The sequence below is a fragment of the Rhopalosiphum maidis genome, chromosome 3 (assembly GCF_003676215.2).
Source record: "Rhopalosiphum maidis isolate BTI-1 chromosome 3, ASM367621v3, whole genome shotgun sequence".
In the NCBI taxonomy this organism is placed as follows: Eukaryota; Metazoa; Arthropoda; class Insecta; order Hemiptera; family Aphididae; genus Rhopalosiphum; species Rhopalosiphum maidis.
In genome coordinates this window covers 29,059,426-29,082,119 of record NC_040879.1, presented here as the reverse complement: position 1 = coordinate 29,082,119, position 22,694 = coordinate 29,059,426, and the positions used below count along the sequence as shown (strand labels likewise).

The 22,694-nt window shown below is 26.7% G+C and overlaps 1 protein-coding gene across 1 annotated transcript in view; it reads left to right on the top strand.

Annotated features, from left to right (window-relative positions):
- The first annotated feature begins 8,745 nt into the window (after window positions 1–8,745).
- LOC113556860 overlaps window positions 8,746–22,694 on the top strand; it is a 503,097-nt gene continuing 489,148 nt past the window's right edge. The window contains exon 1 of the mRNA XM_026962058.1: window positions 8,746–9,270. Within this exon, the coding sequence (XP_026817859.1) occupies window positions 9,195–9,270 (76 nt within the window). The 5' untranslated portion in view covers window positions 8,746–9,194. The remainder of the gene's footprint in view (window positions 9,271–22,694) is intronic.

The following is a 22,694-nucleotide window of genomic DNA, read 5'->3' as shown; positions in this document are numbered from 1 at the left end:
ATACACTTTTTTACCTTCTAGTTTTTAAAATTGTATTCATTGTAAAATTAATTAATTAAACTTAAAGAAACATTTATTGTATCCAATAATAAATTACAATAATTTGCGAATACGATACTTTTATATACAAAAATTAGCATAGTAACTACTACTTCAGATATGGCAACTGTTGTCGGTGACGTCCGCATTGAATCCATAACCTCGGTGATTATTATGAAAATAATATTATGTCAATTACTTCGTTCAACGTGAATTCTAACCGGACGAGTTATTAGGTTACTTGCTAAATTTAACTCGGTTTAGTTATGAGTTCATATTATTATCATGCAATAAACGTATTTCAGGTTAGTCGGGTATAGCTTATAAAATATGTTATATGTTAATATTATGATGTCCACCCGCCGGTGTTGCGATACCGTTTGTTGAGTAGGTAATATTATAACATTGTATATTATTCTTCTCTTTGCAAACTATTTGCCGACGGATTTAGACGAATGTACACGACGTGGTATAGTCGCATAATATGTATCGACCGCCAATACGAGTATAATATCACGATAAATATACTGAGAACTTTGTATTAGATTAAAATTTAATCATCGCAACGCGTGTATATTGTAGGTATACGGTATTAATCAGATTCACGTCAGTACAACACCGATTTCGATGAATCTCTACACACACGCACACACACACACCGCGTTCTCTGCGATGAATAAAAACTGACTGAGTAAAGCCCCTCTCACACGTGTTATATTGGTAAGTACTATATAAAACGTCTAAACGTATAACCATTAATTAGTGATCGTTTCTGTATGGAAAAATAAAATAAAGTCGATAATATTATCCGCTTTAGTAAAACAGTCTGCAGTCTCTCTCTTACTCGCGACCAAATTATTTTTTCTGAAATAGTTAAATATGCACACATACTTGCAATATTAGTATTTTTTTTTTTTGTGTTCATACCTATTTATCCATTAGCACCAATGAAATAAGGTATGGGCTTCGGAAAAACGTGTACACGACACTGATGCCCTCTAGCTGTGAAACGGGATACGAGATGTGTATATATGGTGAGTTGTTATTTTCTGGCAGGTAGAGTTTACGCCTCCGTACCCCCGTAATACGCCATCGTCGTCTCGAGGCCGTGGTTACTACCGTGGGCAGACGTTCCGTGAATGAAAAATTGATCAAATATTGCATCCACGTTATCTATTACGTTTGACATTTTGTGTTAGCGAATCAATTATCCTCTTGGGATACTTTTACCTGTGCGGTCGTCTAAAATAGGGGTTAAAAGGGTGGGTATTACCGTATTCCGTATCGTATTTTAAACGATCAACCAAGACCCGATAAACGCTCTTCGGCGGAATTGTTTTTCCAATCAGATGTTACGCCATTCCAGACGCCACGCCAGCGCCGCAGTTACATTGATCGGGTCAATTTTGTTTGTGAATTTTAAATTAATATTTATATATTGGTACACACGCTCGCGTGTCACGGGCAATTTCGAATATTATCGTATCCAACAAACTCGCAAACCTATACAAGTTGTAGGTGCCTGTCATTTAAATATTTTTACTTTTTTGTTCTCGAAATGGCAAATAATAATCAAACAAATTAAACACGACGTTTTGCGCGTATAATTAAATTAAATGTTTGTAATAATTAACAACAACGGTTTTATCGGTATTTAAAGTTTGTTTATTCATTTTCATTACCGAAGATCTGTCTGTTTTGTCTCCATTTATTTTCTATTTGCTAAAACAACAGAATTAAACACAATCCTATTAGATGGACGTATCAGAAAATTATAAAACAATCGTTTTTACAACAACTTAATGCATTTAAATTAAATTTTTTTTTATAGGTAGATACTTTATTGGTTTTCTCAAACCATTTTTTTTCTTAATTTTTTTTTGTTTTTGTAAGAACTTTAACTGGAAGTTAAAGTATAAGGAAACTACGTTTAATTAAAATATTGTAAGCTCATGACTCGAGGAAAGTTACATAAAAATTACTAAGTGTCCATTTTTTTTTTTTTAAATCAAAAACAAATATTAACACAAAATCAATAATCACTTTCAAATTAAATACTTTATTATGTAGTAGTCACATTTTACGTCAAAATAATTAAAAAACAATTTTTCTTCTAATACTGAATCGATGTGTACTTTATGAATTTTCATTTTTCAATTTATTAAATAAATATTAATCAATCATTAGACGTTAAAAATTTAAAAAATACAAATATAACAACATATAAATTATAATTGATATAATATGATTTTATTGCAAGTAATAAAATTATTATCTCAAATATAAATGTATATTTTATTATTTGTTTGTTGCCAAATATATCTTTATGAAACTACAATTATTATTGTTGAACATTTCGCTTTTTTTAGTTAATATATATAGTAACATTGCCCTATACGGCTATACACTGAATTTTTAGTCTTGTTGTATATAACTCTAAAAATTTAATATAATATATTATCATATTATTGTGCTATGGTACCTATCCTCTTTGTAAAATATAATTTTCTAATTCACAATCATTTTGAATATGTTATTCGTTCTTATTTACCAAAATTTATGTTACACATAGAAAGTCTAAATAGACACTACTTGGAAAATTCATTTAGTTCTATACAGATAATTCAAATATAGTTACTTAACGTAAAAAATAGTATTCTTATTTTCTAAACAATTGAACAAAGCTCAAATCACGCCAAAAATATTCTATACACAATTTGGTTTTTTCATTTTTTATCTCCATTTTAATAATTGCTTCTTAAATTTAAACAATTCAACTCAAAAAAAGCAATAAGTAATATTATATTCATTAGTTAACATATTCATTGAATATTGCCAATGAGTGGAAACTATTTATAATGAAATCACACAACATTATATTAACAATTATTAGTGTAGATATATACAACATAAGTGTTTTAAGTTAAAGGATTTCAATATTTAACAATAATTTGTTTGTAAAAATTATTTAAAAATAAATCAATGTTTTACTTGAATTGGATAAACATGTACATTGTACACTTATACATTTTTTTAAGAAATATCAAATTGTTGCAATCAAAGAAGAGTTGCTTTTGTAATGATTGAGAAAGAATAATAGTAAGTTGATTGGGGACTATTATATATTTCTAAATTATTACTTGCTAAATAATTATATTTTAATGATATTACCTCTCTGCTTCCTGTGTCGACTTGCTTGTTGAAATCGTGGTTCGCGTTCAAGATGTAATATGAGGTGATCGATTTATATTTTGAAATAATTAGACCTTTTTTCTTTGAATCACAATTGTAATTTTATTTAACTTATTTTTAACACTTTTTAATATATATATTTTAATCAATTACAAACTTATTATTATGTCTTATTGTATGAACGATCTGCGTAGTCTCTTACACTCGCTTTTGACCATCCGCACAATAAGATGATAAAGACTGCCCGATCTTAGCGACTACTAGTCCCCTTATATATCTAATTCTTTTACATATAAGAGTGTGTGCGTGTGTATATGTACATATGTGTGAGTTTTATCTTATATTTAAAGCTATCAATTATTATAATTATTATAAATATGTTATTACTATAATTATTATATATTATTGTATTTTATTGAATATTACTTATCATACAATTAAAAATTTAAGATATATGATGGCTAAGTGCACATCATTACACTTTTATTGGATCCCATTTGAAAATATTCATAGTTCTACCAGGAATTATAAATGTTTATCTGTTTAAATTCATTCTAAATGAATACTCAAATATATTTATATATATTACTTAGCTAATAGCTGATTAATATGTTATAATTAGTTGTTAGATTATATTTATTGTATAGACACATTTAAATATACATTTATTGTTTGATTTCGACTATTATATTAATATATTTATTTATTACAAAGGTCGTAAAAACAAATTAATTTAATTTCCTAAAATTTTTAGATATTATGGAATATCGAAAAAGTAAATAAGATTCACTGCTTATAGCATTTTTAACTGATAAAACTTCTTTGTTAAATCTAAAGATGTTAACAATTTTGTTTTAAATATGTTTATCTAATCTTTAAACATAATGTAACCATAGACCACGGTTATCTTATATAGATACTATTTACTTTAGAGCAAATTCTCTAGTGGAAAACATTTTGCAATACGAACGCTAACGTTTGAAATGTTTATAAGGTTAAAATTCGTAAGCGCTGGGTGTGTATGTACATTAACCGTGTTAAAATCATAAATAGGGTTAGGATTTGAAATTAAAAGCCTTTTTTTTTAATAATAATAATAGAAAAATAATTGTTATATAAAAATGTGTGTCATTCAATATTTGAGATGATGAATGTATTTTAATTCCTTTTTAGGCTTTTTACTTATAAATACTTTTTTGGCTTTTTTATTTTTACTTATAAATGCATTTTTTGTGTTTAATTATTAATTGATTTAATAGTTTTATACATGACATGCGTTTTAACGGTACTAATCGATAAGATCTTCTGAAGCGGCGCATTGTCGCTAGTCAAATGTTTTTAATGAGTTTCATTATCGGCGATATTTATCGATATCGCTAAATACTTTATCGACTATTTAGTATGACAAAATTTGACGTTTATAAAAGTACCCATACTACCTATATATATATATATTAAAATATATATATGTTCATAATGCGTTGATACTAGATTCAAAATTGTTCATCAGTCCGCATTCATTTTTTAATACAAAAAGTTAAAATATACAATATACAAATTATTTAATTTTTAGTAATTTTTTTTATCTTTTTTACATTTTAAATGCTTTTTTTATTAATTATATTGCTTTTAAATCTAAACCCAAGTCATACAATTATCCTCCACGATAAGGCCGTATAATAATCATGATAGCGGTCATAGAAGAAATAACTAGGTATATGAACAAACTCAACCACGGTATTGGGTTATTTGAACTAAACAGATAAAACGCTGGATCGTGGCGTTTGCGATGTTTTCAAATGTTTACTTCGTCGTTTAGAAAATAGACGGTCCGAATTTCTCTTTTATCAAACATTTCCAAAATTTAACGCTACAGAATTTGCTCTTAAATAACCAAGCCTTAAATTAAAACAAATAATTGAAATTTGATGACTATTTTAAATTAGTCGAATTGAATGTCACTTCGTATAAATAAAAAAACGATTGAAAACGTATAATTTTTAATATAATTTTACAAATAGTTTTCATAACGTTTTAAATTCTTAGAAAATTATAAATTCATTCAAAAATGAACTATTCCTTATAAAATGATTTATGTTTTTTGTTGTAATTAAAAAAGGATTAATAGCAAACATTGAAAAAATCTTCATTTACCTAATTTACATTTTTTTTTACTAAATTCATTTTTTTTCACTAAATTTGAACTAATCAAATTTTAAATCTTTGAAAAATTTTAGTTTTCTTTTTATGTTTATAAAATTGTATAAACTCAGTCAAAAAGTTAAAAAATATAATAGAAGATATCGATTAAGTTTTTCTCATTACAATTTAAAAATAATGTCAATAATTTACTTTTATAACTGTTTCAAGTTCAAATTTGCAAATTGCTTAGTAGGTAATAATTATTAAAAGCTTATAAAAATTTAAATGGTAATAGATAAAATATTATATATTATTCCTTATAATTAATAATTAGTTTCTACTAGAACTAATAATCTAAAAATATAAAAGTGCAATCTTTATTTTAGACATTTGAAATTAAAATTTTATATTTAATTAAATAATTATGGTTTTAGTTATTTTGTTATGACTTAACAATATTTACAAAGACTATAATATTTTTAAATATATTATTATATTTTATTAAAAAAAAAAAAATATTTATTTATTTTATATAATATTTTAAAAAGATTTAGATTAATTTTAAGGTATTACCTATTTATACCACGGAAGGCATACACAAATTATTATAAACACCATTCCGTGGTAAGTTTGTATTGATTCAAAATTTAATAAATATAGTATTAGACTCAAATAACAAAACTATAATATACTATAATAATTAAAATTAATAATATGATAATTAATGTGATGTTTTCAGCAAAGATTAATTTAATTATTTCAATCTGCTGTATTACTATTATTTAAAATGTTTACTAATAGTAAAATAAATTACTATAATACCAATATAAATACAGTAATTAGTAAAATTATAGATTCTCAAAATGATTTATTATTGAATTAAAATTTAACATATTATACTTTACAGAGCTTATTCAATGATAATAATAATATACTCTACACTTTCAAGTTATTGCACTGTTATAGAGCATTTACCTATATTTTTTTATTTATTTAAATGTTAATCGTTATTTTATTTTTAATAATTTTTTAAACTGAACTGAAAAAAAATAAAAATAATGTATACTAACATAATTTATTTCATCACTTTTCAACTTACATATTGTATATTATTATTATATAGGTGAATTTGAAATTATTGAATTGGATTCACTATATGTATACTATAATATAAAAATATTAATTATTTTTCAGAAATCTAACAATAGGCATTGGTCTTTTGTTTAAAGTTTATCTTAAATTATTATAAAATGGGTAGGTATACTTGAATATTTTTTTACAATAAATTAGATTTATACTATTCTCTTACAATGACTTAAAAAAAAATGATTTTAAAATGTTTAAATGTAACTTATACCTATTTATATATAGAAATGTCTTCTTAACAACAGAAACAACATGAATAATAATTATTAATATTACTTCGGAATTAAAAAAAAAATAATCACGCTTTAGAATTAATATTTCGTTGCTTTTTGTCAGCACAAATAATCTTCATACTATGTGAAGTTGTAAATATTACATTTTAATATTTAAGTATTTAGAGCAGTTGTTTTTTACCACATAATATAATTTATTTTAGTATAATATTATGTTAATTAAATTAATCAACTCTCATATTTGAGCATTTCATTTATGCAATATTGTACTCGAGAAAAACTCTTTGTGTTATTATAATTTTAATCTTTCCAAATCCCACAGTGAAATTTGGTAAAAAAAAATCTGAAAGATATCATAGGAGAGATTTTATATTCAAGGATTATATTGTAAGTTGATGCCTAGACTGTAGTGAGATAAAAAAAAATGTCCGGAAAATTCATTATCATCGAGAAAAAACACAGTGTTTAATAATTGTGTAACGAAGAGTAATGTACAACATGGAGCGAGATGACATCATACGTCTTACATTGCAGATTAAACAACTTTAAGTGCACCGTAAAAAAAAAACAAACAAAATTAAGACATTATCATGCGATCAGAGCTGAAACAGAGCGTAAACATGATTTTATACATTATGTCTTTTTTCTTTTTTTTTTGTAAAACGTACTCAAAACAACTGAAAAAATTGAATGGCTACATTTTTAAATCTCAGACCACAGTGTCCAAAAGTAAGATCAGTGAAATCTATAACCATACTACTTACGCCAAATAATACGTAATCGTAGACGTACAATCAATAAAAAAAATACCTGGTCAAAATCGGAAAATGATACCGAGATAATATTTCCATTATTTCCATTATGAATACGAACCAGTAAATTACGTTGACGTATTCAATTAATGTTTTATTGATATTGTCGTCTATATAAATAGATAGTAAAGTAGATAGTCGAGCAAAGTAGGATTTTCTCATTCGAGGAGGGAGGGTGAATATAAAATTGTTTATTCGTATAAGTGTAATGTATACACTATAATATTATTAATAATAATTTTTTTTTTTGGTTTCAAGACCAAATCTTATTTCTTTGAACAGCGTTATCACTACTCCTCTTCACTTCACCGTATAAAACCACCACTGTTTACTATATGTTACTGGAGTTGCACACACTTATATTTTGGAATTTAATTGTGGTCCCGGAGAATTTGTCGTGGCAAGTGCCTAGCAGACGCAGACAATGAAAACTGGTCGAACGGACACCACGAATACCTTTTACTATTATTATTATTATTATTATTATTATTATTATCATCGCTATCGTCCCGCGGACGGTCTGTTCACCGTTCATATATATACCGCAAGACTACCACCATCGCGAAGATGCAAACCCGAGTCGAATAGTACCATCATTGCGCAAGAGATATAATGCGGTTTTCGGTGGATTTCAAACGATTGCCGCTTTGAAAGTCAAAATGCCGGTGAACACGTTGATGAAATGTTTCGATATTAAATTTTCGCGTCTCTACCCATCTCAACACCGTCAAACAGTAATTTTAATATAATATTATCGTATTGAATCGTTTACGACCGTCTGCCTACCTGCCTGCTCCTGTCTATCGACCACAACAAATAATAACAAAAATACACGATCGCGGTGTGGACAAATGTCTATAAACATTTTACGTTATTATTTACGTATATTATCATAATCTTAATAATATCATCGACTTGTAGTAATAATTATAATAATATAATCCTATATTCGTTATTGCTGTCTGTTGCGATGGATCTGTGGATCGCGGATCTAGTCTGGAGCGAGTTTTTCGTGTCCGGTCGAGGGGAGCGGGGGCACTTTACCGCCAACTGACGAGTCCGGTCGGTCGGCTGACCGGCCGGCGGCGCGGCGCTACGAACGGCGGCGCACCACGCGCGCACACACACCACACAAGCAAGCGCCCGCCATCAAGTCTCTATCGCGCGCCAGTCGCCTAACCGTCACGTTGCGCGCCGGTCTTGGTAATCGCACGTTAATGGTCACGAACGTTCCGCTCGTACTCGCTAACGATATACGTCGAACCCGTCGTGCGATATTTTGGATTTGTCCGCGTACCGATTCGTACATACCGCGGTAACCGTCGAAATACCGCTTCCGGGAAGTGCGATCGTCGATCAAATCCGTCCTCGAACCGGTCCAAATCTATACACCCTCCCGTTGCTGGCGCCGGCACACCATGTACGATGCGGGCTGAGGACGGACCAAGTCGTTCGAAAGAGACATTTTGACACGCGAATCCGAGTGATCGCCACCCGAAGAGGATAATAATAATTATACAAAATACTATATACAATTTATAAAATTATATAAACGCGTTCGGGGCTGTTTCGCGGGTAAACCGCCCCTCCCCCCCTAATCGCGAAAAATCATCGTCGTCACCGGGCAACCATGGTCCGTCCAGCGGTCTTGGCTTTGGCGCTGCTGTTCTGGCTGAACGCCCGTCCAGGAGGAGTTTCGGGTCAAGGTAATTTCACCCCTTATTTTTACTATACTTATACATAATATATATTATATATAAATATGTGTGTGTACACGTGTATGCGTATATTATGTACCATAAAATACGAGTTGTGTATGTTTTATGATGAATGTGTGTGTACGTACGGTTGTGCACGTTATTATTCGCGCATACGGAGGCCGCAGGCCGCCCTCGGTTTACCTGTCAATTTGGTCACGTCGTTAAAAAGTCACGCGATATTTTTTATTATGTCTTTTTATTTATTTATTTTTTTTATAATGCACTCTTTCCCCAAATTATTATTTACTATAAACAAATGGTCAACCAGACAGCAACTATCGTCTGGCTGCAAACTATGCCTATATAATATTAATATGTACCTACATTTATATCTACACACTGAATCAAAAATCTAAATCATAAGTATAATAATAGTAGTAAATTTCCGATGAGTTGTGGTCAACGTAGATTATAAATTATAATAATATTAATAATATATAGTTTTACCGTACGTCCCAGATTCTTCGAACATTTTTTTTTTGTAGATTTTGGTTTATTATCAAATCGTGAGTTTCGAAGGTTTTAGAAAAAAACCAATTACATACAACTACTCAACGTGCGTATCGAATTTCTAGAAAATATGTGTTATCTGAACCACATGTTGCTATCGACTATTAGTCTATAATTCTTCTATAAACGCTGATATAGTTGTTTTAATTTTAAATTTACAAACTCATCATTATATTATATCTGCAACTAATTCTAAACGAATATATTTATTGACTTATATTATTAGATAGTTATATCTGTCTATATTTTTAGTGATTTAATTTAATACCATTTTTATAAGGATTAAATATATCTGAAATAGTTATTTAAAAACTATACTAACACTTTTTATCATATTTAATACAAAAAAAGTACATAGCTTGGTCAATATATCAGCCATAAATTATTGTCTTTTTTAAAAATAATTTTCGTATACATTTATATATTAATAATTCGTATTTGTTTGTTGAATCATTCAAAATATTTAAGTTAAACTTAATATTCTACATCTTAATTACATCTATTATTTATAACATGTATGTAGTATATATATAATTATTTCATACATTTTTTTGATAATAAATAGTTTTCAAATTAATGAAAATGAAATAAAATCAAAGAATTGTTTTATACTATTTTATATTATCAAATAAATAATTTCATCGAATTAATTGAAAATTACACATATTTTCAAGCTATATTATAATATTCTTACTATACATTATTATGTTAAATAAGGATAAAAAATAATATTTTTAAAATTTAGAATATAAATAAACTGCTAAGATTTTTAACTAATCATTAAATATTTCGATATTTACATAGTAGGTACATTTAACATAAATATTTTTGTTAAATATTATATTTAAACATATTGAAACATTTAGACTTTAGAGTATTTAAGTTGCTTACTAGATAGATAGCTTGGTAGTTATATCAAAGCTTTTTCCTGTTACACATTGTATATTTTTATGCATATAATTTTAAAAAAATATTTACATTCTATTTACACTTAATTTACATTTATAGTCAACTGAAGTTTAGATTCAATGTTCACAATTAAGTTTTTTATCATGACACATTTTAAATTTCATGAATTAATATAGGTTCCCAAACGATATTACCGAATATTTTTGAGTGGACGGTAAATCGTTTGATGTCCGATAGTTAATTTTTTGCAATGAAAAATTAACAGTAAAATAAAAATAAAAAGATATCACTCGAAAACCCATTAATAAAAAATACAGATTATTGTTTGTCATTTTTTTTGATACAGTACAAATTTATGATTGATATTACTTGTTATAATTTATATAATTATTGGTACTTTGAGAAATATAAATTGTTTTTAAATTATTTGATTACATACTTCTAAGAAAATTGTAACATCTAAGTATATGTTTGTAAAAAAAATAAATATAAATATTTATTCATCGTATATGTATTATATATACCTATTAAGAAATATTACTTAATAATAATAATAATAATTCGTTATACTTAGTATAAAATATATTTTAGAATATAATAATAGCTATGTATTGGTAAAAATGATTAGGAACCATTATCTAACTAAACCATGAACAAATGTATTGACCATACATGTATTCAGAAACAAATTAAATATTTTTGTCATTAATCTTAAATTAATATTTCGAATAATACCTATACCTGTATCTATATAAACAAAATAAAAAATTATATAATATGTGTAACAAAATATAAACATACATATATTATACAAATTAGCTTAAAATAATTATTTCGATAGTAAAATATATCATGAACAAATTTCGAAAAGTTTAAACCTCTATCAATTATTTGTTTACTGGTGATTTGTTATGTCTACACTCATTGTTTTAATCTTGACTTTTTTCAAAACATTATTTTTAGAAAATAAATGTTATTACAAAGTAACTAATTAAAAAAATATATTGTAATATTATATTAATAATAATATATTTTATTATAATCATTTTTAAGTTTTTAATTTTTGACAATTGACAACATACCTATATTTTTAATTAAATATTCCGAAGTAAAACATTTTTTCTGAGCATTTTGATAAATACAAATGAGATTTCGAATGAATAGTTAATTTATAGTTAGTTTAATTAGATTATCACAAGTACTTAAAGTTTTAATGATCGGAGTTGCAGTGGACCAACAATTTCGTGCTACATCCTATGACACCATACAAACTTAATACACTAATAATCAATTGAATAATTAATTATTCGTTCGAAATTCCATTTTATGTAGGTACCGAAATATTCCAAACAATATTTTTACAAAGGAATATGATATTAAATACATTATCGTTCTAAACATTAAACAACTTTAAAATGATAATGCTACAAAATTGTAAATAATACAGTTTTTTTCTATGGATGTTATTTTAAAATGACGTATTATTAAATATAAAATTAACGAATATTTCATCAGTAAAAATTTAATTTAAAAATAAAAGTATAAACATAGAGGAAAAAGTTTATAACACCAAATCAAGTTGTTAAAAATAATATTAACGACATTAATTTGTTTATTATTGTTATTATTATTATTATATACATGTAAAAGTATAGAAACTAATAAGTAAATTGTATTATTATTAATTATTACTTTACTTAAAAGTTATTTTTTTGATAATTAAACAAAAATAATTTTACTAAAAACCGTATATTTTATTAAATTATCATTACAGTGATCAATGGTCATAATATAACTATCTATTATCAATTTAATTGAATAATACAATTAATATAATATTTTATAATCTTAAAATGTATATAAAATAACTACAGGCCATATTGTCGTTGAATAATATTATAATATAGCATATTATTGTATTATTAAGTTTATATCCAGTCTGAAAGATAATATATAATTTAATATTTAATATAATAAAACATTTTATCTTTTAATTAAAAAACAATCAAATTATATTCAATCTATATTAAAAACAAGCATACGTAAAAAAAAATTATTTTAATAATATTATATTGATTATTTGATTTTTCACATATATTCACTTGTTGATTAATAATAATATAAAAATAATCCTTGCAATTGTTTAGTTATCTATTATTTAATTATTTTAAATTTAAATTTGACCTGTATAGTTCAATTTAATATTTAGAATTATTTTGCAAAATGTAGGTACATTGATACTTTATAATAATATTAAACAATCTAATAAAGTAATAAACTATTTAAACCATATATTTATGCTTATAAAGTTATAAAATATAAACATACCACTTAAATTACAATATTTAAAATATTACAAATTCAATATTTTTTTTTCTAAAATTTCTATAAATATTGCAATATCCTTTTGAAATATATAGGTGAAATAAAAACAAAAATATGTAGCATAAATTATGTAAATTATATAATAATTTAATATTACCTATGTACATGGAAATAATTTATAAATTGATGAAGGAAAAACATTTCTTCTACATTAATTCATCAACTACTATGTTTTCTCACATCGATGGTTTATTTGAATCAATTAAATTTAATAGTTTAATAATTATTCTTCAAGTACTAACATTTCTAGCATTTATTATAATGTGTGAATAAATGATGATTTTTTTGACAATAATTTACAAACTTTAAAAATATATTTCAGTATGATAATTAAAAAAAGAATAGAACTATTTATAACATTACACTGTTGAGCAAATGCGGGGGGATTCATTATTATTTCATTGTAGTATAATGTATATCGTGTTTTGTTAAATCTCTTAAAATTAAATCATTGATTTTTCGCTGTATGCCTAGTTATCAATATTAATACAGAAACATTCAACTTAAAATCTCTTTGGTCATTAACTATCCGATAATTATACTAGTTGGTGTGTATAAAAATAATAATAGTCAATACACTGCACTGTCCATATTATCATAGTAGGTATAAAACATGAGTCACCAAATGGCGGCTCGCGAACAAATTTTATCCGGCTCACAGACAAAGAATAAATAACGCATATAACAAGTATTACAACAACATTTTATTATGTGTTATTGTTGTAAATTATTATTTTTGTTAAATAATATTGGTTTTTAAATAATTTAAATATTTACTTAGATTTTTGATCAACAATTTTTAGATTCCTAATGTAGTCCTTCAAAAATATTAATTGATGACCTAATTTATACCATAAAGTAAAGTTTAAATAGTAATATAAATAATGTTTTTTGTGAGTTAATTTTACTTTAAAGTAACATTAAGCCAAATAGTAAATATTAGGTATGGTTAATAGAAAAATTACAATGAAAATTATTTTTTTAATTATTATTTAATCTCAGTGATCAGTTGGTAAATGTTTTACCAACTTTCATACAGTTTTATAATGTTTATTTTTAAATAGTATTGTGTAGCGTTTTGAACTCAGTTTTTATTGTTGCACGTTGCACTAATTTTAATTGAACTTATAAGTTTAACTTCATTAAATCAGAGATAAAGATAACTTTTTCAATTTTTCACCCTTCTGAAATATATTTTTAATGATTTTCGTGGCAGTCATTATTTATTTTTTTTTCATCTAAAAAAAAAGTTATTCATTCAAAAAATCTGTGTATAATATTATATGTACAAATTATAATCTCGTTTATTGAAAGCTAGTTGTATTATACTTATAATTTATTTGTTTTTATTCTATATTGCGTATCATAATTATTTTATGATTATTGAGATATCGTAGTTATACTAGAACCTAACTAATAATTATTAGAAATAAAATAAAAATATTATGTACTTTTAAATATATTTTTTAATTCGAAAACAATCATGTCGCTGATTGAGTATTTTCATTTATTTTGTCAGACTAATAAATGTATATAATAGTTGTATTTTTAATATAAAATAAGAAAATATATATTATAAATATGCAGTTAGAATTATGTTACGAATAAGACAACTAGTGACACAACAATACTCTATTCCAAACGTAAAAACAACGATGTTGTTAATATGGTTTTAAAACGATTCTATATGTGTTATCGACCAATGTGGAACACATATATATAATTAAGGTGATGTTTTTACGACCCTTGAATGGTTGTCGATTTATTAGATGGTTAAACCTTCAGCAAAAACACATTTTACCAATCAACTGTTATAGGTATACATATTGTATATGTATATTGCATATCAGTAAATCTCGGAAAAACAATACGAAATATAGTCAGGTACGCAAATGACTAGTGTATTCTCCTCCTATGGTCCAATCGTTTTAAAATGTTGATTTATAGTCAGCATAGTATTAGTAAACAGTAATAAAAATAAATAAAAACGAATAATCGAAATTAACATAATTTTCTAGAACACTTGAGGGCACGAAATTTTATTTTAAACATGAATATAAAAACAAAGATAATATATATTATTTATTATTATTATTATTGTTGTTGTTATAAGAGAATATAGGTATAAATATGTACATCAGAGTTATAATAATATTTCTATACAACTATTATAATATTATAGTTTTATAGTTTATAGTGTTTTTCTTTAAATCATCGTGAAGAACTTTGACCTATTTGTACTGTACTTACCTACTTTATTGATAAAATTATAAAATAATAGAATCTAATTTATGTACTGTACTACTGTATAATTGCGTTTTTGTACAATAATTGTCGAAACAGTTTGTTGATCATGTTTAAAAAAATAATTATTAAAAAAATCAGAAATTATATTTTAAGCATTATTATTAGTCACCGTTTGCACTGCACACGACGCACACGTTATTCCGTAAAAATAAATTTAATTTTCTTTTTTTCGTATTCGATTACGACAAACTACAAAGTTAGTGTGTAATAATAGCTAATGTTAATTCAAATTGAACAAATTAATTGTGGATCTTATTAGCGTATTTTTCTTCGTGCTTTACAAAATGTAGTTAATAAGTTAATTAATAACGTTAGTAACAAGTGCGATTACTTAACAGCGGTCGCGCTTATCAAAGGTAGCACGTTATTGCGGAATTGCCTGGCCGATAGCGACTTTTTGCTCATGAAAGATATGTCATCAACTTCAAATATAAATGATGTACAAAATACAAATGTTAGAAATTTAAGCGATACTATACAGACGCTGTTCCTAAAGAATCTAATATCACTGATCTCATGAAACAATCACCTCTAATTTTCATGAAAGAAGTATTAGACTCTCCAGGCTTTTGTTGAGATTTAATCGAGCTGATTGAATTTAACAATCTCTTCTGTAAAGCTGCCACCGATCGATTAAAAAAATATAGATCGTTAACCGAGAATCGTATAAATTTCAAATTCACTAATTTTATTATCGTCGTCTCACCTGAGCACATTCATATTACAACCAAAAAACTACTTAAAACAATCATTATTAATAATAAATACACCAACTTAAACATTAAACTACTTATGTACAACTCTCTACTAAAACCTATATGAATCTATGGATCTATGATCATATTTACTGAGTCAACGACAAAATCTCAAGTTTTAAAAAAAATATAGACGATACAAAAAAATACTCTAAGAAAAATAACCTAATCTCTGCTATACATAAAAAAAACACACCTTTCACATTGATCTCTGTCGGAAAATTGTTTTCACGATCGTCTTATAACTACAGAAATCCATTAATCCACGATTTATCATTCCATAAAATTCCTGTTAATTCTCCATGACGTTTACAAAGGAAATGTTGCATAGACCTCTCAAATAATTAAATAATAAATAGTTTTATTAATATTAATAAAAAAAAAAAAAAAAAATTCAACAAGAATTTTCATTACGGGATAGCTTATTCTTCTAACAAGTATTTTAATGTCACTATAAATCAACTCATATTCTTATTGTACTACTCTTCCTCTCCAGAGTACAGATTGTATATCTAAATAATAATAACAATAACAATAATAAAAACAATATTATAACTACACAATTTATTACATTGAAAAAATATCTTGTTGTTATATATATAAGGGAGAAAAATAAGTTTGTTAGAAAAGTCATCAGTTACGGTTTTAAACAAAATATTATCAATAATGTCACTAGAAAAAAATACCAATACTTTATAACTATAATATCATTGTTGCACCTAACTAATAAACTAGTAAATTCTAAGCTCCATCTACAGGTATCGCTGAAAACGTAGTTTTGTATAATAATATTATTTCATTTTTATACACTGTATGGAATGTGATAAAAAAGGTATATAAATAATGCAGGCATAAATTCGAACAATAGTGATGAATGACAAAAGATACACTTGTTTATTAAGAATAAATAAAGTTTGTGACGAAAAAGATCAACATTATTCTTAAAACTTGAATTTCTCGCACGACACGAACTCGAAAAATAATGGCTGTCGTCTCGGTTATAGCATATGAGTCTCTGACCAATCAATGGCGGTTAAAATCAAATACATTAATATTATAGAGCGCCACCGTATAGCGAAATAGGTTTATACGTCTAAATAATAATATTTTGATCGACTAGTGGAGTGTTTCTCAGTTTTTTTTTCATTCGTGTGCCCTTAACTTCTCACTATTGCACCATGTAATCCTATGGTTGGTCCGCTTATAATGCTGTATTATACTTTTATACTTAAACATATTTTGAAAAACCAATTTTTGTAGTAAAATTATTAAATTATTAAATATTTCATAAATAACAAACTATACAAATACATCGAATTTAATTTTTGTGGCCATTACACTTCATTTTTTTTGTGTACTCCCTCATACCTTTGCACATAACCCCGGTTGAGAAACGCTAGACTAATGTTTTTAAAGACAAATACGAATACAAGTCTCTTTATAATGTAATGTATTAATATAACACACTATAGTGTGTATACGTGAGAGAGAGAGTAAGAAGCATGATTTCGGTAGAAACGCGATTTGGACTGCGTGCAACCCTTCAGATACTCGTCATCTGGAAGAAACGTTGTCGTCAGACCTCTCATCACCTATAATATATCCTTATATATATACACTGCGCTCTAATAAAGATAAAATATTTCATTTTCCCGTGCCGCTTTTGAGTTTGAATACGCATAATATACATACGCTTTTCTCAACAATGGCTTTATTAATGATGACAAAATGAAACGTTTTAATATATAGTGGGCCGCGCAAAGACGTGATACCACCGCTGCAGCAGCGGGGGCGTCTATGGCAGACGCCATACACCTACCTATTCGACGACCGACGACGGCGAAAACGGCGACGGCGTGTTTATTCATTATAATATACAGCAGTTGTAGCACAGGGTGTACCGCCGCCGAGTTTAGGCCGGGTCGTTATAATATATTATTTGTTAATTTTCGCTCTTCGTTTTCTTTCGCCCGTTTTCGCCACAGTCGCGCATTATATAGACGGGCAATAATAACGTAATGTACGTAACGGTTGCGCGTTTACGAACTATGTCAACAGACCTACGCCGGCTACACCATGTTATAGAGGGTTTGTCGGTAGGTACCTAAAACGGCTATAACCCTACACATTAAACCCTTTGTTCTTGACGAAATTGGCTCCACGACCTTGGGGACCGTTTTATCCGATTCTGCGTAATATTTAGATTTCCCGGGATCAATCGACCGTCTTGTTGTTAGCCACGATGCACGTGCAGCGTAGTCGTTGTAAATCGCCGGCGACTTGGACGACGGAATCTAAGAATTGGGAATGTGTTATTAATTGTTATGATATTGTTATCGCATTCGAGTAGACGACGTGTATACACCTATGTTAATAATAATTAAGCATAAATATTATATAACAATATTATAGTTTATTGACCCCGGTGGCTGAGTTGCGCTTATATGATTTATTGGTTGTCTTCTTTGAAGTATAATAATAATAATATTAAATAGTGTTATTTAATTATTTATATTATAATATCGTTTTTGAGAACTTACGCTCTAGTGTATGAGAAATTGTTTATTAATATGTCGATGAGTGGTTTTCGTGAAAAAAAATAATTCACAGAAGTAATGGATTTAAGTTTCCTGGAGAGACCCATTACTAGTAATTATTATATGATGGATTTCCAATAAATATTTATTCTATGAACATAAAATATTTAGTGAGACGTGTAAACAAGATTGCTTTTTATTTGTTTTATTAAACTCTAAGAAATGATAAATATTACAGTAAGAACTAGTTGATATTCAAATTAAGAGCTTATTTATAGATATTTTATTTTATTTGAAGCACATCATGTGTGTTTCTTGAAATCTCTGAATAAAAATTTCTTAGCTACATATTATAATAGCTTAACTATTATATCATAAATATGAAGCAAAACAAAATTTAAAATGTTTATTATTTAACATTACAGAGAACAGATTTGAAATAAAATGAAAAAAACTAAAAATGTTATCACAATATCATATAACTATTTTAACGTGTAAGAGGGTGCGGGTCGGCCAGGTCGGCAACTGTCTATTTTTTAAGCTCACTTACACCACACCACTGACTCGTGGTTTTATCGACACCGGGTGCAGATGAAATGGTGTTGTTATTTTTTTCTTTTTAGGGGGGGGGGAATAGCAAAGAATAATGATACTGGCATACTCAGTAATTACGATTTTGAAAAGCCCGTGAAATCAGTCGCATGCATTGTTCCTGTAATAGAGAAAACCCCAGAAAAACGAACTTAGCAATCGCGACATGTCAAAAAGAATTACCATCGTCACCGAACTTTTTTTTCTGCACCAACAATTTAATATAGCTTCTCGTCATAACACGACCAAGCAATACCACTGCATTGTATACATTTTTTTTTTTTATTGGTTTTATTCATTTTCTTTAGAAACTGACCAACTTGTAAATCACAAGAATAAAGAAAACGATTTGAAAAAATTTGTTTGTATTGTATTATAAAGGGATTCAATACGGACTAGTTTCAAGAAATTTATTATGAAAGGGTAGTTTTAAATCGTGTGAATGTATGAGTAGTAAAATAATCATCATAGCATAAAAGAAATAGCGATCCAATAACGCACGTGCACGAACATGTCACCTATTATACTAGTATGGTTATATTACATGGTAGAAAAACATTCATTTTCTCTAAAAACAATAACTTATTTTACTAGCAATGTGATTCCGGCGTAACGAGTTAGTATGTTATAAATATTATTATACTTCAAAGATTATTTTTTTTAAATATAATAAGTATATAATATATCATATATTATTATGTTTAAACCATGTTTTGTACCGAAAATATTTTAAAATTATTCAGAAACTTGTCGGTTTCTAACGCCAACGAATGATATAGGTCACATGTGTATTTACATGTAAAATAATTTCGTTCGTAGATTTTACAGGTTTATTAAAGGCAAACACTTCTTATCCCCTCAGAGCAGCATACACTCAATATGAATATTATGTTTTCTCACACAAACCAGGAATGGTCTATATTATTCTCTTAAAGTCATATATGTTGCGTTATCCTTCTGCAAACGCACAAATTATCTAAATTATATTTATATCGTTTTCTCTGCAGTATTTTTATTACTCGTTTGTCTTTATGATCTTTATTCTGCACATCAACTCGCGCGCACAAGCAGTTCAATACGCGTATTGTTTAATAAGAAATAATTTCGGACGAAGTATATTATTATACAAGCTACTTTATTGTACTAGTAGTAGGTATGAAGTAAAATGTATAAAGTCTATATCGTCGGGTAAATTAAATTCCAATGTATTACGTTGAAGAGTATCGATTTTCGTCCGAATTCGGTATTGTGTAGATATTATTATTATTATTATTATCAACGTATTTGCTGCCTTAGTAATGTCGAAGAAACGGATAATACAATTAAAAAAAAAAAAATTACGACTTATTATAGTGGCATATTGTAAAACGATCGTTTTTCCTGTCGCTCACTTTTCATTATTGAAACTTATATTAACTTCATCCGTCGCACCTATACGTTTTAAAGTTCAATCGAAATAACATGATTATACACCATTGTCAATCATTGACAATTAAGTATATAATTTTTTTAATCTTTAAAAATGCATTGGTCATACATAATGCCACTTACATTTTTAAGCAATGGAAATAACGATATTGTTTGCGTGTATAACACACAAGATATTGAAAAGATATAAGTTTTTACAACCAATTTCCCGGTTCACGTATAAGGATAAACCCAAAAAAACTGTCAAAATATACCGAAGAATTGTCAGCATTCAGCGATATAGTTTAGGTTTGCCGAGACTCGTCTTGCGAATGCGATGATTTATCGTTACTTTCGGATTTTTTAAAAGAATATTGGTCTGTCCTACGCGAACGAAGCAAGATTAGTGCCTTGCAATGCACACTGTATCCTGCCCGGACAGTTTAAATATTTATTTCAACGACAATTAATATAATTTACGTTATTCTTTTACGCGTTAAAACTGTTATTTATAGCTCTGTGTCGTTCTTTACTTCTTTCTAATGAATTATATCTACGGTCTTATATGTTAAATTTATTTCCTGAGTAACTTCTAATATAAACTTTTTTCTTTATCGTGAAATTCATTATCATTGCTTTGCCTTTTAATCTAAACGCTACTTTTTTACTCTTTGATATTTCCTTTTAGATTTAACTAACCTATAAATTATCCGTGGAATACTCATCACGTTTAAATACTTTCTATCACTTTCGTTTCCATGTGTATTATTGCTCTTAATGTTCCATAGGTACTTAAATAACATTATTGGACACATAAAATAATTATAATATATATAATGTACAGTTGACTATAACGTCTAATTTTCTAAATCATATATTTTATTAATAAGTTATATTTCTTCTACTAAATCATACATATTGTGTTTTAATTAATTTCAATGCTCTCTTATTCGTTATTTTGTACAGATTTAATATACGTTTTTATCATTGTCGGTGATGAAGACCACTGTCTTATAATTTTGTATAGACATTTTTGTTTTGTTTTTTTTCTTTTATTGATATTGGATTGATGATTTAGTACTTATTTTTTATTTTTGGTGGGGTGGAAGGCGTTTTGTATTTTAGACATTTGGTAAAAATTATTTGCTTCTTTATATTTTAAATTTAATGTTATCTATAGAATAGTAAATTTAAGTACATTAAAAAAATATTGTAATTTTTTTTCACATACAATAATATTAATTGAAATTATGTATTGATTTTACAACGATAGAGTTTATTTCGTATGTTTGTATTTATGTGGATATAATAATTCTTCAAAATAATGGTTTGATTTTAAATTTTGTGGATAGTTACTTTATTGGATCTGGTTTGTATTTTTGAGATAAAAGTTAAAAATTCAGAATTTTTCAAAAAAAAACCTTTTTCTAAATCCAGTTTTGTATAAATTCAATTGATTTTTTTATCTTGTTGTAACATAAAAAAAAATTGTAATACTTAAAATGTTTACCAAATTTTTATAAAACTATTTTAAAAATATTTTGAAGCTTATTGAGCAGTTTATAGACATTTTAAATTTTCCATTTTTTCCGATATTTTTTTTAAATGTTGATAAGAAATTATTCGAGTAAAAATACTTAATGATGTAAATGGTTCATTAACATACTAAAAAATATATTATCACAATATTATTTTACGAGCGTTTAATTTTAAAACTTGGACGAAATTTATAAATTATTGGAAATGCAGAAATTATTTTGTAGTTAGAAGTTTATAATTTTTCGTTTTTAATATTTTAAAATTGAAGAAAATCTTAAAATTATTTCATATGCAATGATTTTTCAAAAATTAATTAATTCAATTGTATGGCTAACAGTAAAATAAACTAGGTACTTTACCTAATAGTAATACAAACAAGCATAACTTGAAATAATATATTTATTAATATACTCACAGATTGTCTCCGCCA